Source organism: Leopardus geoffroyi, chromosome D4, assembly GCF_018350155.1.
Source record: "Leopardus geoffroyi isolate Oge1 chromosome D4, O.geoffroyi_Oge1_pat1.0, whole genome shotgun sequence".
In the NCBI taxonomy this organism is placed as follows: Eukaryota; Metazoa; Chordata; class Mammalia; order Carnivora; family Felidae; genus Leopardus; species Leopardus geoffroyi.
Genome location: NC_059342.1, coordinates 32612468 through 32631717, shown reverse-complemented (window position 1 = coordinate 32631717; position 19250 = coordinate 32612468). Strand labels below are relative to the sequence as shown.

General features: G+C 39.0%; 1 protein-coding gene and 1 long non-coding RNA gene across 22 annotated transcripts in view; one reads left to right on the top strand and one right to left on the bottom strand.

The window, feature by feature from the left end:
• KDM4C (lysine demethylase 4C) overlaps positions 1-19250 on the bottom strand; it is a 428186-nt gene that overhangs the window by 336434 nt on the left and 72502 nt on the right. For 18 of the 20 annotated variants that reach the window (XR_006710195.1, XM_045468819.1, XM_045468822.1 and 15 more), the window contains one exon: positions 2938-3131. The exons of 1 other annotated variant lie outside the window; for it this stretch is intronic. Coding sequence is in view for 18 of the 19 variants with exons in the window: in XM_045468819.1 (XP_045324775.1) it covers positions 2938-3131 (194 nt within the window). In the remaining variant the exon portion in view is untranslated. Of the gene's footprint in view, positions 1-2937; positions 3132-18488; positions 18535-19250 lie in introns of those variants that run through there. One more of the 20 variants, XM_045468834.1, reaches the window with a different exon arrangement.
• Positions 1-19250, top strand: part of LOC123593224 — a 74677-nt gene that overhangs the window by 40133 nt on the left and 15294 nt on the right. For both annotated transcript variants that reach the window (XR_006710197.1, XR_006710196.1), the window contains exon 4: positions 5386-5503. This is a non-coding gene — a long non-coding RNA (uncharacterized LOC123593224). The remainder of the gene's footprint in view (positions 1-5385; positions 5504-19250) is intronic.

Sequence of the window (19250 nt, the reverse complement as noted above, 5' to 3'; positions counted from 1 at the left end):
AATGCCTAGGAATAAACCTAACCGAAGATGTAAAAGGTCTGTATGCTGAAAACTATAGAAAGGTTATGAAGGAAATTGAAGAAGATACAAAGAAGTGGAAAAACATCCCGTGCTCATGGATTGGAATAAATATTGTTAAAATGTCAATACTACCCAAAGCTATCTACACATTCAATGCAATCCCAATCAAAATTGCACCAGCATTCTTCTCAAAGCTAGAACAAGCAATCCTAAAATCCATATGGAACCACAAAAGACCCTGAATAGCCAAAGTAATATTGAAGAAGAAAACCAAAGCGGGAGGCATCACAATCCCAGACTTTAGCCTTTACTACAAAGTTGTAATCATCAAGACAGCATGGTATTGGCACAAAAACAGACACATAGACCAATGGTATAGAATAGAGACTCCAGAATTGGACCCACAAAAGTATGGCCAACTAATCTTTGACAAAGCAGGAAAGAATATCCAATGGAAAAAAGACAGTCTCTTTAACAAATGGTACTGGGAGAACTGAACAGCAACATGCGGAAGGATGAAACTAGACCACTTTCTTACACCATTCACAGAAATAAACTCAAAATGGATAAAGGACCTGAATGTGAGGCAGGAAACCATCAAAACCCTAGAGGAGAAAGCAGGCAACAACCTCTCTGACCTCAGCCACAGCAATTTCTTACTTGACACATCTCCAAAGGCAAGGGGATTAAAAGTAAAAGTGAACTATTGGGAACTCATGAAGATAAAAAGCTTCTGCACTGCAAAGGAAACGATCAACAAAACTAAAAGGCAACCAACGGAATGGGAAAAGATATTTGCAAATGACATATCGGACAAAGGGCTAGTATCCAAAATCTATAAAGAACTCACCAAACTCCACACCCGAAAAACAAATAACCCAGTGAAGAAATGGGCAGAAAACATGAATAGACACTTCTCTAAAGAAGACATCCAGATGGCCAACAGGCACATGAAAAGATGCTCAACATCACTCCTCATCAGGGAAACACAAATCAAAACCACACTAGATATCATCTCACACCAGTCAGAGTGGCCAAAATGAACAAATCAGGAGACTATAGATGCTGGAGAGGATGTGGAGAAACAGGAACCCTCTTGCACTGTTGGCGGGAATGCAAATTGGTGCAGCCACTCTGGAAAACAGTGTGGAAGTTCCTCAGAAAATTAAAAATAGACCTACCCTATGACCCAGCAGTAGCACTGCTAGGAATTTACCCAAGGGATACAGGAGTACTGATGCACAGGGGCACTTGTACCCCAATGCTTATAGCAGCACTTTCTACAATAGCCAAATTATGGAAAGAGCCTAAATGTCCATCAACTGATGAATGGATAAAGAAGTTCTGGTTTATATATACAATGGAATACTACGTGGCCCTGAGAAAGAATGAAATATGGCCTTTTGTAGCAATGTGGATGGAACTGGAGAGTTATGCTAAGTAAAGTAAGTCATACAGAGAAAGACAGATACCATATGTTTTCACTCTTATGTGGATCCTGAGAAACTTAACAGAAGACCATGGGGGAGAGGAAGGGGAAAAAAAAGTTAGAGAGGGAGGGAGCCAAACCATAAGAGACTCTTAAAACCTGAGAATAAACTGAGGGTTGATGGGGGGTGGGAGGAAAGGGAGGGTGGGTGATGGGCATTTAGGAGGGCAGCTGTTGGGATGAGCACTGGGTGTTGTATGGAAATCAATTTGATAATAAATTTCCTATTAAGAAAAAAAAAGTTAAACAGCCTTTCCCCTAACTTTTGTTGTGGAGTTAAGGGACTCCTTAACAACAAATCAGAACACAACAAATCAGAACTGTCTGAATTTTTCTTGTATGTCCTAAGAACCTTCCTCTTCCACCTAAAACTTGCCTTCCAACTAAATGCCATTTTTGATCATTAGCAATTTTTGCTATATTTGAGTTTTTTGGAGAAAGCTTACAACTTTGCATCTCACCAAATGATAAAACCTCAAAGGCAAGTAATAATGGCAAAATGGGTGCGGAGATTATCCCCAAATAACTGTATCTCAATACTTAATCAGCAGGAGAACTTGAAAACAGACCATTATCTTTAACTTGGAGGCAAGAAAGCTACTGGGCTGACACGAACACCTGAAGAGCATCCTATCATGTTCACATCCATCAGAAACATTATCTTCCCTGGGTTGGTCAAGGTGACGCTTTGTATGCTTCTGTCTGTGTTTTCCTGCATGTCCATGTATTACAGAAAATAGAATTGATGCTTAAACTCCCCTAAGACTAAAACCCACAAAAACAAGTTCAAAACATGAAATTGGCCAGAGTGACTGACAAACTAACGATTACATATGTGTGTACTACATGATGTATTTTACAAAGCAGTACATCTGTAAGTCGTTGCTCAGAAATATGAGGAACGAGGCTCACAAGCACAGGAAACTGCTAGTTAAGAGCACGTATTAACAATGACATTCTTTTCCCCATGCCCATCACCCAAAGAGCAATGATAGGCTTCCTGAATTCATACCTCCTCTCCTAAACTAGTCATTTATTTAGAAAAGGCTGGACCAGAAGATCATTATGATTACCGGATACTCCACATCCATGAGGTCAACTTTCACTCTTAACTATTTCCTGCATACCTTCTAACAAATGCTCAAAAAAGTAACAATGCCTAACAAATTCTTCAAGACTACAGTATCTATCAACCCATGGCCCACAAAATGGTATGCAAGCCACTTTAGATACATAAGTCACCACTAGCTTTATGGTTTCGAGTAAAACCATGGGCAGAGTGGAAAATAATCAATTATTACACTCAAAACATTTCACCTCATATAAATCTGAATTCACCAGATAAAACGAAAAAATCCTCTTCAGTAGGTTCATATTACCCAAATTTCAAAACTCCTAAGCAAATGAATATTAAACATGAAACTTGCCAAGACTTGGGCTCTCCAAAGTGGAGATAATTAATGCTGTAGAGGTCCATATCCTCGGTGTGCCACGCGAATGTGGTTTTCCACATGCCAAAATAGAGATAAGGGGTGTTTACACCCTCAATAGAAATACCGCACTCTTCCTCAACCACATCCAAGACCGTATTTAGGCGAGCTATGTTCCATTCATCCACACCCTGGAACCAGGAGAAAGAGGAAAAAAAATGAAATGTTAATAAACTAATAAAAATAGCATTTATTAATCAAACTGTCATGTGCCAAAATTATCATACTGTACACTTAAATTCACTGAGAAATGAAAAATAAAACAATCATTATTCAGGTAATATATGTATGTATATATCAATTATTAAAGATCCAAGATTACTACTAGCATAATATGGTTCTATATGAACATTAGTATGAAAGTATACCAATAAAATTCCTGACTCCAAATGGAAGTATAAGTTAAGGCTCCACCCCTCAGTTGTTGTTATCAAAAAATCATTGCTTCAAAGACTATGATCTGAAGTGTGCTTTCCATTTTTGGCACACCTTTTCTTTGAGGGTGGGGGTAGTTTTTTCTTTTTAAATTATTTATTTGTACATTAGCTTAGAAGTCATATTCAACATCAGACATCATCTCAAGATACTAATAGTAAAATATATCTTCTGCCTTCCCACTCTCATCCCTATGCATTTCAACTTTAGAATGTGATACATTATTTCCTAAAAATTCCACTATAATTATGGGAAAAATTCTTAGCACTACTAAACCACAGATCATTGTGCTTTTACTGCTCCTTCAATTAAATATTATTCTTTCTATATAAAATTTATTGTCAAATTGGTTTCCATACAACACCCAGTGCTCATCCCAACAGCTGCCCTCCTCAATGCCCATCACCCACCCTCCCTTCCCTCCCACCCCCCATCAACCCTCAGTTTATTCTCAGGTTTTAAGAGTCTCTTATGGTTTGGCTCCCTCCCTCTCTAACTTTTTTTTCCCCTTCCCCTCCCCCATGGTCTTCTGTTAAGTTTCTCAGGATCCACATAAGAGTGAAAACATATGATATCTGTCTTTCTCTGTATGATTTATTTCGCTTAGCATAACACTCTCCAGTTCCATCCACGTTGTTACAAAAGGCCATATTTCATTCTTTCTCATGGCCAGGTAGTACTCCATTGTGTATATAAACCACAATTTCTTTATCCATTCATCAGCTGATGGACATTTAGGCTCTTTGCATAATTTGGCTATTGTTGACAGTGCTGCTATAAACCTTGGGGTACAAGCGCCCCTATGCATCAACACTCCTGTATCCCATGGGTAAATTCCTAGCAGTGCTATTGCTGGGTCATAGGGTAGATCTATTTTTAATTTTTCGAGGAACCTGCACACTATTTTCCAGAGTGGCTGCATAAATATTAACTTCTTATGTCGATGGGAAATTTTAAATACAGAATAATAAAAAAAATTCCTTATCCAGACTTTAGTAAAACTGCTGGAATAATGTAGTTTTATAGCAATAATGGTGATGATACAGAGAAAAGGATAGAATCACTGATACCAGAGTTTTGGTGATAGGAAAAGATTCTAGTTTTATTAGAACTTACCAATTATTCAATTATAACTCACAACTGCTTAAAATCTTTACAAACTATGTATTTTTACTATATGCCTTTCTCATAACCACACATAAACATCAGATATTGGGATCATTCCTATGATATCATGAGGAAACTGCAATGCCTGTAAATCCATTTCAATCTCCTTATGATGCTATTAAAGAGGGGCATTAAATGCATTTCTGTATAACAGTAAGGCCTTCTCCAATAACTATGCCAATGACCACACAGATCTCCCTTATCCACTAAAAACTTTCAGGGTTGTTCTGTTTTAATTTGGTCTCTAGATGATTCTCTAATCAGTGTACTAATCTTACTTCCTCAAGCTTTGGGTTAGCAAAATTATTGATGCAGCAGTTAATGAAGCTCTGCCTCAGGTAACATAATTAAAAGTCCCAAGGGAAATAATTTAATTCCCAAATTTCCCTAAGCAGCCACTCTATCTACAGCTTAAAACTCCACAGTGGGAAGTCTGCTATTTGGAAACTGGTCAAAACTAGTATCCTTTTAGAGAAAATCCTAGGTTCCAATTTATGAGACTTCATAAAAATTAAATCAAATTCTATAAAATGTTTTATCTCACTCTATTTATAGTGATGCAGCCTCTTAACTCTAGTCCAATCAGACCTCAGCCCAATCACTCTAATAATAGATTCCTATTTGAAAGTCATTACTGAGGCAATGAATCTGAAGTAATAAATGAGCAACATATTATAGAAATCATTTTAAACTGAATGAGCTTGCGAATTTACAAACAAACTATTTCTCTGAAATTCCTACATTTGGGGAATTCTTATCTTTATTTCTGACATTATCTTTCAGAAATAACTAAGGCTGAATCCCTTGATATCCCTCGACATGCAGGTCTGAGAGGAAAAAGGTAGAGAAAGCGTGCTGAGAGAAGACCCAGATTATGGCCCCAGCTCTGCCACTGACCAAGGTAAAAATCACTGAGATTTCCTGAGCTTCCGTATTTCTTCAAGAAAACATGAGAGCTGCAGCACTTCCCAGAGCTACTCAGAGTACTGAATGGTCTAAAGGACACAAAGCCTTTGGGAATAACACTTATTATTTCTTAGAACCTACGAAATGAACACCTCCACTATTCTGTAGTATATCTTACTGGCAAGCCTCCAAAACAACAAGGAGATAAGTGATTAAAAAAAAAAAAAGTTCTGTGAAATTCACTACTGGTTCTTTCCATTAGTGGGCAAATAACATGTTTGTAGCACTTTCTTCTAGGTAAGGCCAAGGTTACCACGATGCTGAAACCTAATTTATTTTGCTAAAATAAAAAGTCATATCATTTCAATTAAAGAGCGTATTAAAATATTAAGAGTAACTGGTATAATGGAGACTAAAAATAAATCTTACTGCTTCAAAATTCCTTCTCCAATTTGTGTTCTCTACTATTGACTGAACTAACCACCACCAAAGACAGGCTCTGCTGAAACACTTAAGAGTCCAGATTTAGACAAGGAGAACATCTAGTCTGTCATTTACATAAGTTGTTGTGCCATACTCTACCCCATTATACTGCACATACATACACACTATACCTATTCAAAACAATCCTGTAAAATAGGTAACATTATACCCAAATGAGCAAATGGAAAAACTAATACTCCTAGCTAGTAGGAGGTGGCAAAGATAAACCTAAATCTGACTCCTGAGCCATCATTTCTAAACTCTATGCTTCCAGTTCTGATCATCTTAAAATACAATGTATCATTCCCTTCTCTCAGCCTCCTCAACAAATATCCAAGGAGCTAAAATTCAGGACAGGCAAACATATAAAGCTCCCATTATTCCCACCCACGGGTACAGCCATCCGACACAAACACTAGTAAGGCTTAAAATGCAAGCCTGTTTTACTTGTGAGAGTGGTAACAGAACTCATTTACTATAAAAGCAGTCTTCAGAAAGACCCTAGATACAAACAATAACAGGTCAGAATTTGCCCAACTATTCAAAGCTTACAGCTAATGAGTCTTAGCAGAAAGTCTGAACACCAGCCCAAGTTCATAGACTAATGCCTCTTCTGAGATTCCATCCCCCTCAAAAAAAGCTCTCCACACAATGCTCTGCAGGTGCTTGAGCAATATTTGTCATTCACTTGACCTCCACTGGGGCAGACATTTCCTGTCAGATCCCCACTCCCTCCACTCCAATCACCCCATCCAGTCAGCTTCCTGGGCCCTCTCCTGCTCCGTTTGTCTTCTTACCCTGTGTCTGTAATGTTTTCTGAAATAATTCACCATAAAGCCCTTGTTCTCCAAAATTAGTCCTAAATCATTAACCTGGCACTCTCTCATTTAGGGCTTTCCACATCTTCATTGCTATCACTCTATATTCTGTCTTCAAAATTGTCAATATCCAACCACATGTTTCTCTCCCTACCCCCCATCTCCTGCCATTATCTTCAACACCTTCAATGTTATCCCAATGGGGCTACTTTCCAAACAATATTATGAGCCCCCAATCTTTCTCCTGAGTTTCAGTGGCTTATGCCCCACTCTAAGCTGGATTCACAATGACCAACAAAAATTTCTGAAATGTAAGAATTATAAGGGGAAAATATCATTCTATTCAAAAACCCAACTATTAAAAAAATAAGAATCACCACCTAGAAGCTATAAGACTGAGAAAATACTGAAAGAATTATTAAAGATTCTAACATTTTCAGGTCTGCCCCTGATTCAAATGAGGTTATTAAAAAAAAAAAATACAGGGGCACCTGGGTGGCTCAGTTGGTTAAGCATCCAACTTCAGCTCAGGTCATGATCTCACGGTTCACGAGTTCAAGCCCCTCAACGGGCTCTGTGCTGACAGCTCAGAGCCTGAAGCCTGCTTCGGATTCTGTGTCTCCCTCTCTCTCTGCCCCTCCCCCACTCGTGCTCTGTTTCTCTCTCTCAAAAATAAATAAAAACATTAAAAAAATTTTTTAAATAAAAATACAGAGAAATCAAATTACGGTATTCTGACACAGAAACGTCATTGAGTTATAACTGGATGTTGTGCTCTTGGTCTTTACAAGAGCTGACATAGCTAGCACCTATTTAAATCCTCTCTCTCAAAGTCTACCAACTGCAGAACTGGGGGCATCTTTTACACCTAATAACATCCCTCATCAAATTATTAAGAAGAAACAAAGCAATGTATGCAAAATGTATTTTAAAAATTAGTAAACAAGTTTTGAAAAGGAAAAATAACATTTTCTTTATATCTGACATCTACCAAAAAACTAGTGCCAAGTTTTGACACTGTACAAGTACTTGGTAACTATTTTATTAATGCAGAGACCTAAAATGCACTGGGCTAATCCCCATGCTAGCAAAACAGAGGCAAAACACCCTCATTTTACAGTTGGAAGCAAGATACTCAGTAATTTAACAGGCCTCCTTGTTTGAAAATTAGTCCAGTCAGTCTCCTTAGTAGTAGATGTATTGTCTGTCTAGTGAATCATAATTCTTTGTAATCAATCCCTTGAGAAATAGCGGAGCTGGTCCCATTTTTATAACTCAGTATTATTACATACTGTTTCTCATAGGACATTACAGTGAGGTATTTTTTTTTTTTAGATATGTTTACTTAAACCAATTAAATAAAAATACTAAATTTTAAGCATTTTTTAAAAGAGTATGCTCTTCCTCATTAGGCTTTTACCATCCCTTTTAATGACCCTATCACAGTCCGGCCAACACCTAACAAAAGACCAGGCACCAATCTCCACTAATTCACCAGAAACTTAGAGATAGGCTAATGTAAATTACTGCCACTAATTTATATGGCTTTAACAAGCCCTTGAAGTTTCAAAGGTAATGCACATGGGGAAAGAAAAATAAAACTTGGTTAGTGCTTTAAAGAATTCAAACTTCAATCCATTTTACACAGTAATGAGTGAAAATTGTACCTTTCCATAACTAAAATGAAAGCTCATGGTCCACATTTTAAAACAGACTGAGGATTTCCTTCAGATCTTTACACAATAAAAATAAATTACACCCAAATGAAATTCATTCTGCTTTAAAATTAATTACAGTGTGTGACACTATAGCTCTTTTTGTTTCTTCCTTTCCATAAAAACGTCTCACATCTCTAAACTTATTCGTTTTAATTTTTTTAAGTTTGAGAGAGAGGGAGAGAGAGTGGGGAAGGAGTAGAGAGAAGGAGAGAAAGAATCCCAAGCAGGCTCTGTGCTACCAGAGCAGAGCCCAATGCAGGACTCAATCTCCTTACGAACCATGAGATCATGACCTGAGCCTAAATCAAGCGTTGGACACTTTACCAACTGAGCCACCCAGGTGCCCCTAAACTTATTAGCTTTAAAACAGACCCCCTTTCCTCAAAAAGTTAAAATAGAACTACCCTATGATCCAGTAATTACACTGCTAGGTATTTACCCAAAGAATACAAAAATACTAATTCAAAGGGATACAGGCACCCCCATGTTTATAACAGCATTATCAATAATAGCTAAATTATGGAAACAGCCCAAGTGCCCATCGAATAATGAGTGTATAAAGAAGACATGATATATGGGGTGCCTGGGTGGCTCAGTCGGTTGAGTATCCAACTTTGGCTCAGGTCATGATCTCATGGTTCGTGAGTCCAAGTCCCGTATCAGTCAGTGTAGAGCCTGCTTCGGACCCTCTGTCTCTCTCTCTGCCCTCCCCTGCTGGCTCTCTCTCTCTCTCTCAAAATAAATAAATAAAATTTTTTAAAAAGTTAAAAAAAGAAGACGTGGTATGTATATATGTATATATATAATATGTATGTGTGTGTGTATATATATATACATATATATATACATATATATATATACATATATATATATATAATGGAATATTACCTGGCCATGAAAAAGAATAAAATCGTGCCATTTGCAAGGACATGGAAGAAGCTAGAAAGTATTATGCTAAGCAAAATAAGTCAGGCAGAGAAGACAAATACCATATGATTTCACTCATATATGGAATTTAGGAAATAAAACAAATGGGCGCCTGGGTGGCTCAGTCAGTTGAGCATCCAACTTTGGCTCAGGTCATGATCTCACAGCTTGTGAGTTCAAGCCCCGCATCAGGCTCTGTGCTGACAGCTCAGAGCCTGGAATTTGCTTCAGATCCTGTGTCTCCCTCTCTCTGCCCCTTCCCAGCTCACAATCTGTCTGTCTGTCTGTCTCTCTCTCTCTCTCTCAAAACTAAATAAACATTAAAAATTTTTTAAAAAAGAAATACACGAGGAAAAGGGAATAAAAGGAGAGAGAGAGGCAAACCAAGAAACCGACCCTTAACTATAGAGAACAAATTGACGGTTACCAGGGGGAAGACTGGTGGGGGATGAGAAAAATAGGTGATGGGGATTAAGGAGTGCACTTGCTGAGGTGAGCCCCACACTGGACTCTGTGCTGACCATTCAGAGCCTGAAGCCTGCTTCGGATTCTGTGTCACCCTCTCCCTCTGCCCCTCCACTGCTCATGCTCTGTCTCTCTCTCTCTCTCAAAAATAAACATAAATAAATAAATAAATAAATAAATAAATAAATAAATAAATATAAAAGTCTAGATAATAACCAATGTAGAACAAGTTTCGAAACAAACTCAACAACTAAAACACAACCCATTGAAGAAATGGGCAGAAGACATGAACAGACACTTATCCAAAGAAGACATCCAGATGGCTAACACACACAGGAAAAGATGCTCAACATGACTCCTCATCAAGGAAACACAAACCAAAACCACAGTGATATACCACTTCACACCTGTCAGAATGGTTAGTATTAACAACAGGAAACAACAGATGTTGGTAAGGATGCAGAGTAAGGGGAACCCTTTGGCACTGTTGGTGGGAATGCAAACTGGTGCAGTCACTCTGGAAAACACTATGGAGGTTCCTCAAAAAATTAAAACTAGAACTACCCCATAACACAGCAATTGCACTACTTAGATGCTTATCCAAAGGACACAAAAATGCTGTTTCGAAGGGACACATGCACCCCAGTGTTTACAGCAACACTTTCAACAATAGCCAAAGTATGGAAAGAGCCCAAATGTCCATCGACTGATGAATAGCTAAAGAAGATGTGGTATATATACATATATATGCAATGGAATATTACTCAGTGACCCAAAAGAATTTCTGGTGCCATGTGCAACAATGTGGATGGAACTAGAGTGTATTATGCTAAGCGAAATAAGTCAGTCACAGAAAGACAAGTATCATATGATTTCACTCAGATATGGAAATTAAGAAACAGAATAGATGAACATAGAAGAAGGGAAGGAAAAATAAAATAAAAACAGAGAGGGAGGAAGACTATAAGAGACTCTTAAATACAGAAAACAAACTGAGGTTGCTGGAAGGGAAGTGTGTAGGTGGATAGGCTAAATGGATGAAGGACATTAAGGAGGGTACTAGTTGGTACAGCGCTGGGCGTTATATGTAAGTGATGAATCACTGGGATCTACTCCTGAAACCAATAGTACACTGTAGTTAACTTACTTGAATTTAAACAAATAAATTTTTTAAAAGAGAAACAAATAGACTCTTGGGAAGATGGTGGCGTAGGAGGACGCTGGGCTCACCGCGCGTCCTGCTGATCACTTAGATTCCACCTACACCTGCCTAAATAACCCAGAAAACCGCCAGAGGATTAGCAGAACGGAGTCGCCGGAGCCAAGCGCAGAGAGGCCCACGGAAGAGGGTAGGAAGGGCAGCAAGGCGGTGCACGCTCCACGGACTGGCGGGAGGGAGCTGGGGCGGAGGGGCGGCTCGCCGGCCAAGCAGAGCTCCTGAGTCTGGCGGGCAAAAGCGGAGGGGCCTGACCGACTGTGTTCCCACAGCAAGCGCGACTTAGCGTCTGGAAGGTTATAAGTTAACAGCTCTGCTCGGAAAGCGGGAAGGCTGGAAGACAAAGGGAGGGAGAGCTGCTGAGCCCCCGGACGGCAGAGCTCAGTTTGGTGGGGAACAAAGGCGCTCGCCAGCGCCATCTCCCCCGCCCATCCCCCAGCCAAAATCCCAAAGAGAACCAGTTCCTGCCAGGGAACTTCCTTGCTCCTGCAAACACCCAACTCTGTGCTTCTGCGGAGGAGCCAAACCTCCGGCAGCGGATCTGACTCCCTCCCGCTGCCACAGGGCCCCTCCTGAAGTGGATCACCTAAGGAGAAGCGAGCTAAGCCTGCCCCTCCTGCCCCTGTGCACCTTGCCTACCCACCCCAGCTAATACGCCAGATCCCCAGCATCACAAGCCTGGCAGTGTGCAAGTAGCCCAGACGGGCCACGCCACCCCACAGTGAATCCCGCCCCTAGGAGAGGGGAAGAGAAGGCACACGCCAGTCTGACTGTGGCCCCAGCGGTGGGCCGGGGGCAGACACCAGGTCTGCGACTCCGCCCACCAACTCCAGTTATACACCACAGCACAGGGGAAGTGCCCTGCAGGTCCTCACCACACCAGGGACTATCCAAAATGACCAAGCGGAAGAATTCCCCTCAGAAGAATCTCCAGGAAATAACAACAGCTAATGAGCTGATCAAAAAGGATTTAAATAATATAACAGAAAGTGAATTTAGAATAATAGTCATAAAATTAATCGCTGGGCTTGAAAACAGTATAGAGGACAGCAGAGAATCTCTTGCTACAGAGATCAAGGGACTAAGGAACAGTCAGGAGGAGCTGAAAAACGCTTTAAATGAAATGCAAAACAAAATGGAAACCACCACGGCTCGGATTGAAGAGGCAGAGGAGAGAATAGGTGAACTAGAAGATAAAGTTATGGAAAAAGAGGAAGCTGAGAAAAAGAGAGATAAAAAAATCCAGGAGTATGAGGGGAAAATTAGAGAACTAAGTGATACACTAAAAAGAAATAATATACGCATAATTGGTATCCCAGAGGAGGAAGAGAGAGGGAAAGGTGCTGAAGGGGTACTTGAAGAAATAATAGCTGAGAACTTCCCTGAACTGGGGAAGGAAAAAGGCATTGAAATCCAAGAGGCACAGAGAACTCCCTTCAGACGTAACTTGAATCGATCTTCTGCACGACATATCATAGTGAAACTGGCAAAATACAAGGATAAAGAGAAAATTCTGAAAGCAGCAAGGGGTAAACGTGCCCTCACATATAAAGGGAGACCTATAAGACTCGTGACTGATCTCTCTTTTGAAACTTGGCAGGCCAGAAAGAATTGGCATGAGATTTTCAGTGTGCTAGACAGAAAAAATATGCAGCCGAGAATCCTTTATCCAGCAAGTCTGTCATTCAGAATAGAAGGAGAGATAAAGGTCTTCCCAAACAAACAAAAACTGAAGGAATTTGTCACCACTAAACCAGCCCTACAAGAGATCCTAAGGGGGACCCTGTGAGACAAAGTACCAGAGACAACACTACAAGCATAAAACATACAGACATCACAATGACTCTAAACCCGTATCTTTCTATAATAACACTGAATGTAAATGGATTAAATGCGCCAACCAAAAGACACAGGGTATCAGAATGGATAAAAAAACAAGACCCATCTATTTGCTGTCTACAAGAGACTCATTTTAGACCTGAGGACACCTTTAGATTGAGAGTGAGGGGATGGAGAACTATTTATCATGCTACTGGAAGCCAAAAGAAAGCTGGAGTAGCCATACTTATATCAGACAAACTAGACTTTAAATTAAAGGCTGTAACAAGAGATGAAGAAGGACATTATATAATAGTTACAGGGTCTATTCATCAGGAAAAGCTAACAATTTTAAATGTCTATGCGCCGAATACGGGAGCCCCCAAATATATAAAACAACTACTCATAAACATAAGCAACCTTATTGATAAGAATGTGGTAATTGCAGGGGACTTTAACACCCCACTTACAGAAATGGACAGATCATCTAGACACATGGTCAATAAAGAAACAAGGGCCCTGAATGAGACATTGGATCAGATGGACTTGACAGATATATTTAGAACTCTGCATCCCAAAGCAACAGAATATACTTTCTTCTCGAGTGCACATGGAACATTCTCCAAGATAGATCATATACTGGGTCACAAAACAGCCCTTCATAAGTTTACCAGAATTGAAATTATACCATGCACACTTTCAGATCACAATGCTATGAAGCTTGAAATCAACCACAGAAAAAAGTCTGGAAAACCTCCAAAAGCATGGAGGTTAAAGAACACCCTACTAACGAATGAGTGGGTCAACCAGGCAATTAGAGAAGAAATTAAAAAATATATGGAAACAAACGAAAATGAAAATACAACAATCAAAACGCTTTGGGACGCAGCGAAGGCAGTCCTGAGAGGAAAATACATTGCAATCCAGGCCTATCTCAAGAAACAAGAAAAATCCCAAATACAAAATCTAACAGCACACCTAAAGGAAATAGAAGCAGAGCAGCAAAGACACCCCAAACCCAGCAGAAGAAGAGAAATAATAAAGATCAGAGCAGAAATAAACAATATAGAGTCTAAAAAAACTGTAGAGCAGATCAACGAAACCAAGAGTTGGTTTTTTGAAAAAATAAACAAAATTGACAAACCTCTAGCCAGGCTTCTCAAAAAGAAAAGGGAGATGACCCAAATAGATAAAATCATGAATGAAAATGGAATTATTACAACCAATCCCTCAGAGATACAAACAATTATCAGGGAATACTATGAAAAATTATATGCCAACAAATTGGACAACCTGGAAGAAATGGACAAATTCCTGAACACCCACACTCTTCCAAAACTCAATCAGGAGGAAATAGAAAGCTTGAACAGACCCATAACCAGCGAAGAAATTGAATCGGTTATCAAAAATCTCCCAACAAATAAGAGTCCAGGACCAGATGGCTTCCCAGGGGAGTTCTACCAGACGTTTAAAGCAGAGATAATACCTATCCTTCTCAAGCTATTCCAAGAAATAGAAAGGGAAGGAAAAGTTCCAGACTCATTCTATGAAGCCAGTATTACTTTGATCCCTAAACCAGACAGAGACCCAGTAAAAAAAGAGAACTACCGGCCAATATCCCTGATGAATATGGATGCAAAAATTCTCAATAAGATACTAGCAAATCGAATTCAATGGCATATAAAAAGAATTATTCACCATGATCAAGTGGGATTCATTCCTGGGATGCAGGGCTGGTTCAACATTCGCAAATCAATCAACGTGATACATCACATTAACAAAAAAAAAGAGAAGAACCATATGATCCTGTCAATCGATGCAGAAAAGGCCTTTGACAAAATCCAGCACCCTTTCTTAATAAAAACCCTTGAGAAAGTCGGGATAGAAGGAACATACTTAAAGATCATAAAAGCCATTTATGAAAACCCCACAGCTAACATCATCCTCAACGGGGAAAAACTGAGAGCTTTTCCCTGAGATCATGAACACGACAGGGATGCCCACTCTCACCACTGTTGTTTAACATAGTGCTGGAAGTTCTAGCATCAGCAATCAGACAACAAAAGGAAATCAAAAGCATCAAAATTGGCAAAGGTGAAATCAAGCTTTCGCTTTTTGCAGATGACATGATATTATACATGGAAAACCCGACAGACTCCACCAAAAGTCTGCTAGAATTGATACATGAATTCAGCAAAGTTGCAGGATACAAAATCAATGTACAGAAATCAGTTGCATTCTTATACACTAACAATGAAGCAACAGAAAGACAAATAAAGAAACTGATCCCATTCACAATTGCACCAAGAAGCATAAAATACCTAGGAATAAATCTAACCAAAGATGTAAAGGATCTGTATGCTGAAAACTATAGAAAGCATATGAAGGAAATTGAAGAAGATTTAAAGAAATGGAAAGACATTCCCTGCTCATGGATTGGAAAAATAAATATTGTCAAAATGTCAATACTACCCAAAGCTATCTACACATTCAATGCAATCCCAATCAAAATTGCACCAGCATTCTTCTCGAAACTAGAACAAGCAATCCTAAAATTCATATGGAACCACAAAAGGCCCCGAATAGCCAAAGGAATTTTGAAGAAGAAGACCAAAGCAGGAGGCATCACAATCCCAGACTTTAGCCTCTACTACAAAGCTGTCATCATCAAGACAGCATGGTATTGGCACAAAAACAGACACATAGACCAATGGAATAGAATAGAAACCCCAGAACTAGACCCACAAACGTATGGCCAACTCATCTTTGACAAAGCAGGAAAGAACATCCAATGGAAAAAAGACAGCCTCTTTAACAAATGGTGCTGGGAGAACTGGACAGCAACATGCAGAAGGTTGAAACTAGACCACTTTCTCACACCATTCACAAAAATAAACTCGAAATGGATAAAGGACCTGAATGTGAGACAGGAAACCATCAAAACCTTAGAGGAGAAAGCAGGAAAAGACCTCTCTGACCTCAGCCGTAGCAATCTCTTACTCGACACATCCCCAAAGGCAAGGGAATTAAAAGCAAAAGTGAATTACTGGGACCTTATGAAGATAAAAAGCTTCTGCACAGCAAAGGAAACAACCAACAAAACTAAAAGGCAACCAATGGAATGGGAAAAGATATTTGCAAATGACATATCGGACAAAGGGCTAGTATCCAAAATCTATAAAGAGCTCACCAAACTCCACACCCGAAAAACAAATAACCCAGTGAAGAAATGGGCAGAAAACATGAATAGACACTTCTCTAAAGAAGACATCCGGATGGCCAACAGGCACATGAAAAGATGTTCAGCGTCGCTCCTTATCAGGGAAATACAAATCAAAACCACACTCAGGTATCACCTCACGCCAGTCAGAGTGGCCAAAATGAACAAATCAGGAGACTATAGATGCTGGAGAGGATGTGGAGAAACGGGAACCCTCTTGCACTGTTGGTGGGAATGCAAATTGGTGCAGCCGCTCTGGAAAGCAGTGTGGAGGTTCCTCAGAAAATTAAAAATAGACCTACCCTATGACCCAGCAATAGCACTGCTAGGAATTTACCCAAGGGATACAGGAGTACTGATGCATAGGGGCACTTGTACCCCAATGTTCATAGCAGCACTCTCAACAATAGCCAAATTATGGAAAGAGCCTAAATGTCCATCAACTGATGAATGGATAAAGAAATTGTGGTTTATATACACAATGGAATACTATGTGGCAATGAGAAAAAATGAAATATGGCCTTTTGTAGCAACGTGGATGGAACTGGAGAGTGTGATGCTAAGTGAAATAAGCCGTACAGAGAAAGACAGATACCATATGGTTTCACTCTTATGTGGATCCTGAGAAACTTGGCAGGAACCCATGGGGGAGGGGGAGGAAAAAAGAAAAAAAAAAAAAAGGAAAAAAGAGGTTAGAGTGGGAGAGAGCCAAAGGATGGGAGACTGTTAAAAACTGAGAACAAACTGAGGGTTGATGGGGGGTGGGAGGGAGGAGAGGGTGGGTGATGGGTATTGAGGAGGGCACCTTTTGGGATGAGCACTGGGTGTTGTATGGAAATCAATTTGACAATAAATTTCATATAATAAAAAAATAAATAAATAAATAATAAATAAATAAATAAATAAACGTTAAAAAAAAAAAAAAAAGAGAGAAACAAATAAATTAAAATTCTGCAACAAAAGTACCATAAAAAAAAGGCAGGCTGTTCACCTTATAAAAAGGTAATTATGAATATGAGAAGGAGGGCAGAGAAGAAAAAGAGAGAAATGTCCAGTCAAATAAAAGATTGCAGAGAGCTTTGGACTCCTGAATTGAGTGTGGACCATTAAGGGTTTGAGGTTAATGTGTCTTTGGTTCCACACAGAAGCAACCCCAATCCTCTTGGGAGAAAAGCAACCTCCATTTAGATCTATAAATTTTTCACAAATTAAGATCAAGTCAAAGCATACAACCAAAGATCTCTATACACACAGGGAAGCAAGGCAACACCGGAAAAAGCTAGCAAAAACAACTGACAAAGCATTTAGAACCAGCCCCCACCAAAGGTAGTTGACATTAGAATTACCAGAGAGACACTAAAGAACATGAAATATTTAAAAAAATAAAATATGGAATCACAAAGATAAGCTCATAAAATAAACTATTTGGAATGGCGAGTCAGATCTGGGAGGAAGGGGTAGACTTCCAGAAATGAAATACGTCATTACTAAACTAAAAACTCAATGAAAGGGTTAAACAAGAGAGGTAGTTAACCAGAAGATAAAATTTAAGACATTAAACACACGGTGCAGTACATGTAAATTGATGTAAAATCAATTACATTAAAATCTTTGTTCACTAAAAGACACTGTAAATAAACCTATCTCTAAAATTTTTGATATCAACTTCAATTAACTTTAAATACACTGAATTGAGGGGCACCTGGGTGGCTCAGTCGGTTAAGAGCCCAACTTCAGCTCAAGTCACGATCTTATGGTTGGTGAGTTCAAGCCCCACATCAGGCTCTGCGCTGACAGTGCAGAACGTGCTTGGGATTCTGTGTGTGTGTGTCTCTCTCTCTCTGCCCCTCCCCAACTTGCACACACATGCTCTCTAAATAAATAAACTTTTTAAAAAATAAATAAATAGACTGAATTGAATCCACAAAACTGGGACATCTCAGACCTTTACTGATGCTGCAGCTTTTATTTTCCAAATGGCCAAAATACCAAAATGCCTACTGTATTTATGGATTGAAAACCACTTATAAAGCCTTCACTATTACACCTACTTTTGAAGATTATAATAGTCTATGTGGCCAAATATTTGAGGTTATTCTGGACTTATTTCAATGTTCTTCATTTTTAATTCTTCACAGCCATGTGAGAGTAAAGATAAATAATTTGTCTTCTTCCTTTTCAAGTGTTTCTGGATAAGGAATTCAAAAAAACTAAACACATTTTTTGGTGTAATATAAAATATTCATTATATTTTCTTATCAAAACAGTTACCAAGTATTTTTATGTTTGTAAACAAATACGTTTTCACAACATACCTTGTATATATGTAAAAAGAAGTATTTCACTCTTGCTGTTCATTCTCTGATGAAGAAAAAAATCAGTGAAAATTACAGAAACTGTGGTAGAACTTTATTTGCCCTCTGGTCCTATACCTTTGGCTAGTCACATACCTACTCAAGAAACCTTCACCATGGGGTACAACAGGATGAAGATATGAACTTACTTTTAACACCCCTTACTAGACCGACTGCTATATCAAGTATTAAGTGCACAACACTTAAATGACAATTAGTGTAACTGAGTAGCTTCTAATTTTGTTTTTAATTCTTCAGCTTATGTGTAAACAATTCAAAAGTATGTTCCATACTAAGTGGTATTGTGCAACTTCACTTTTTTTAATAATAAATTTTTTTTAATTCATAAATTGCAAGACCTGTTTTAGTATTCTTTTAAATTTTTTTAACGTTTATTTATTTTTGGGAGATAGAGCACAAGCAGGGGAGGGGCAGAGAAGAGAGGGAGACACAGAATCTGAAACAGACTCCAGGCTCTGAGCTGTCAGCACAGGGCCTGATGTGGGGCTTAAACCCACAAACCATAAGATCATGACCTGAGCCAAAATCGGGCACCCAACAAACTGAGCCATTGAAGCACCCCTAACTTCACTTTATTTAATGTGTACAACAGTCCCATGACCTGATAAAGTATAACCTTGGATAGCTTCAGGAGCTTGGATTTAAATTCATCATTATCACAAAAAAAAAAAAAAAAAAGAAAAAGACACTGAAAACAAAAGA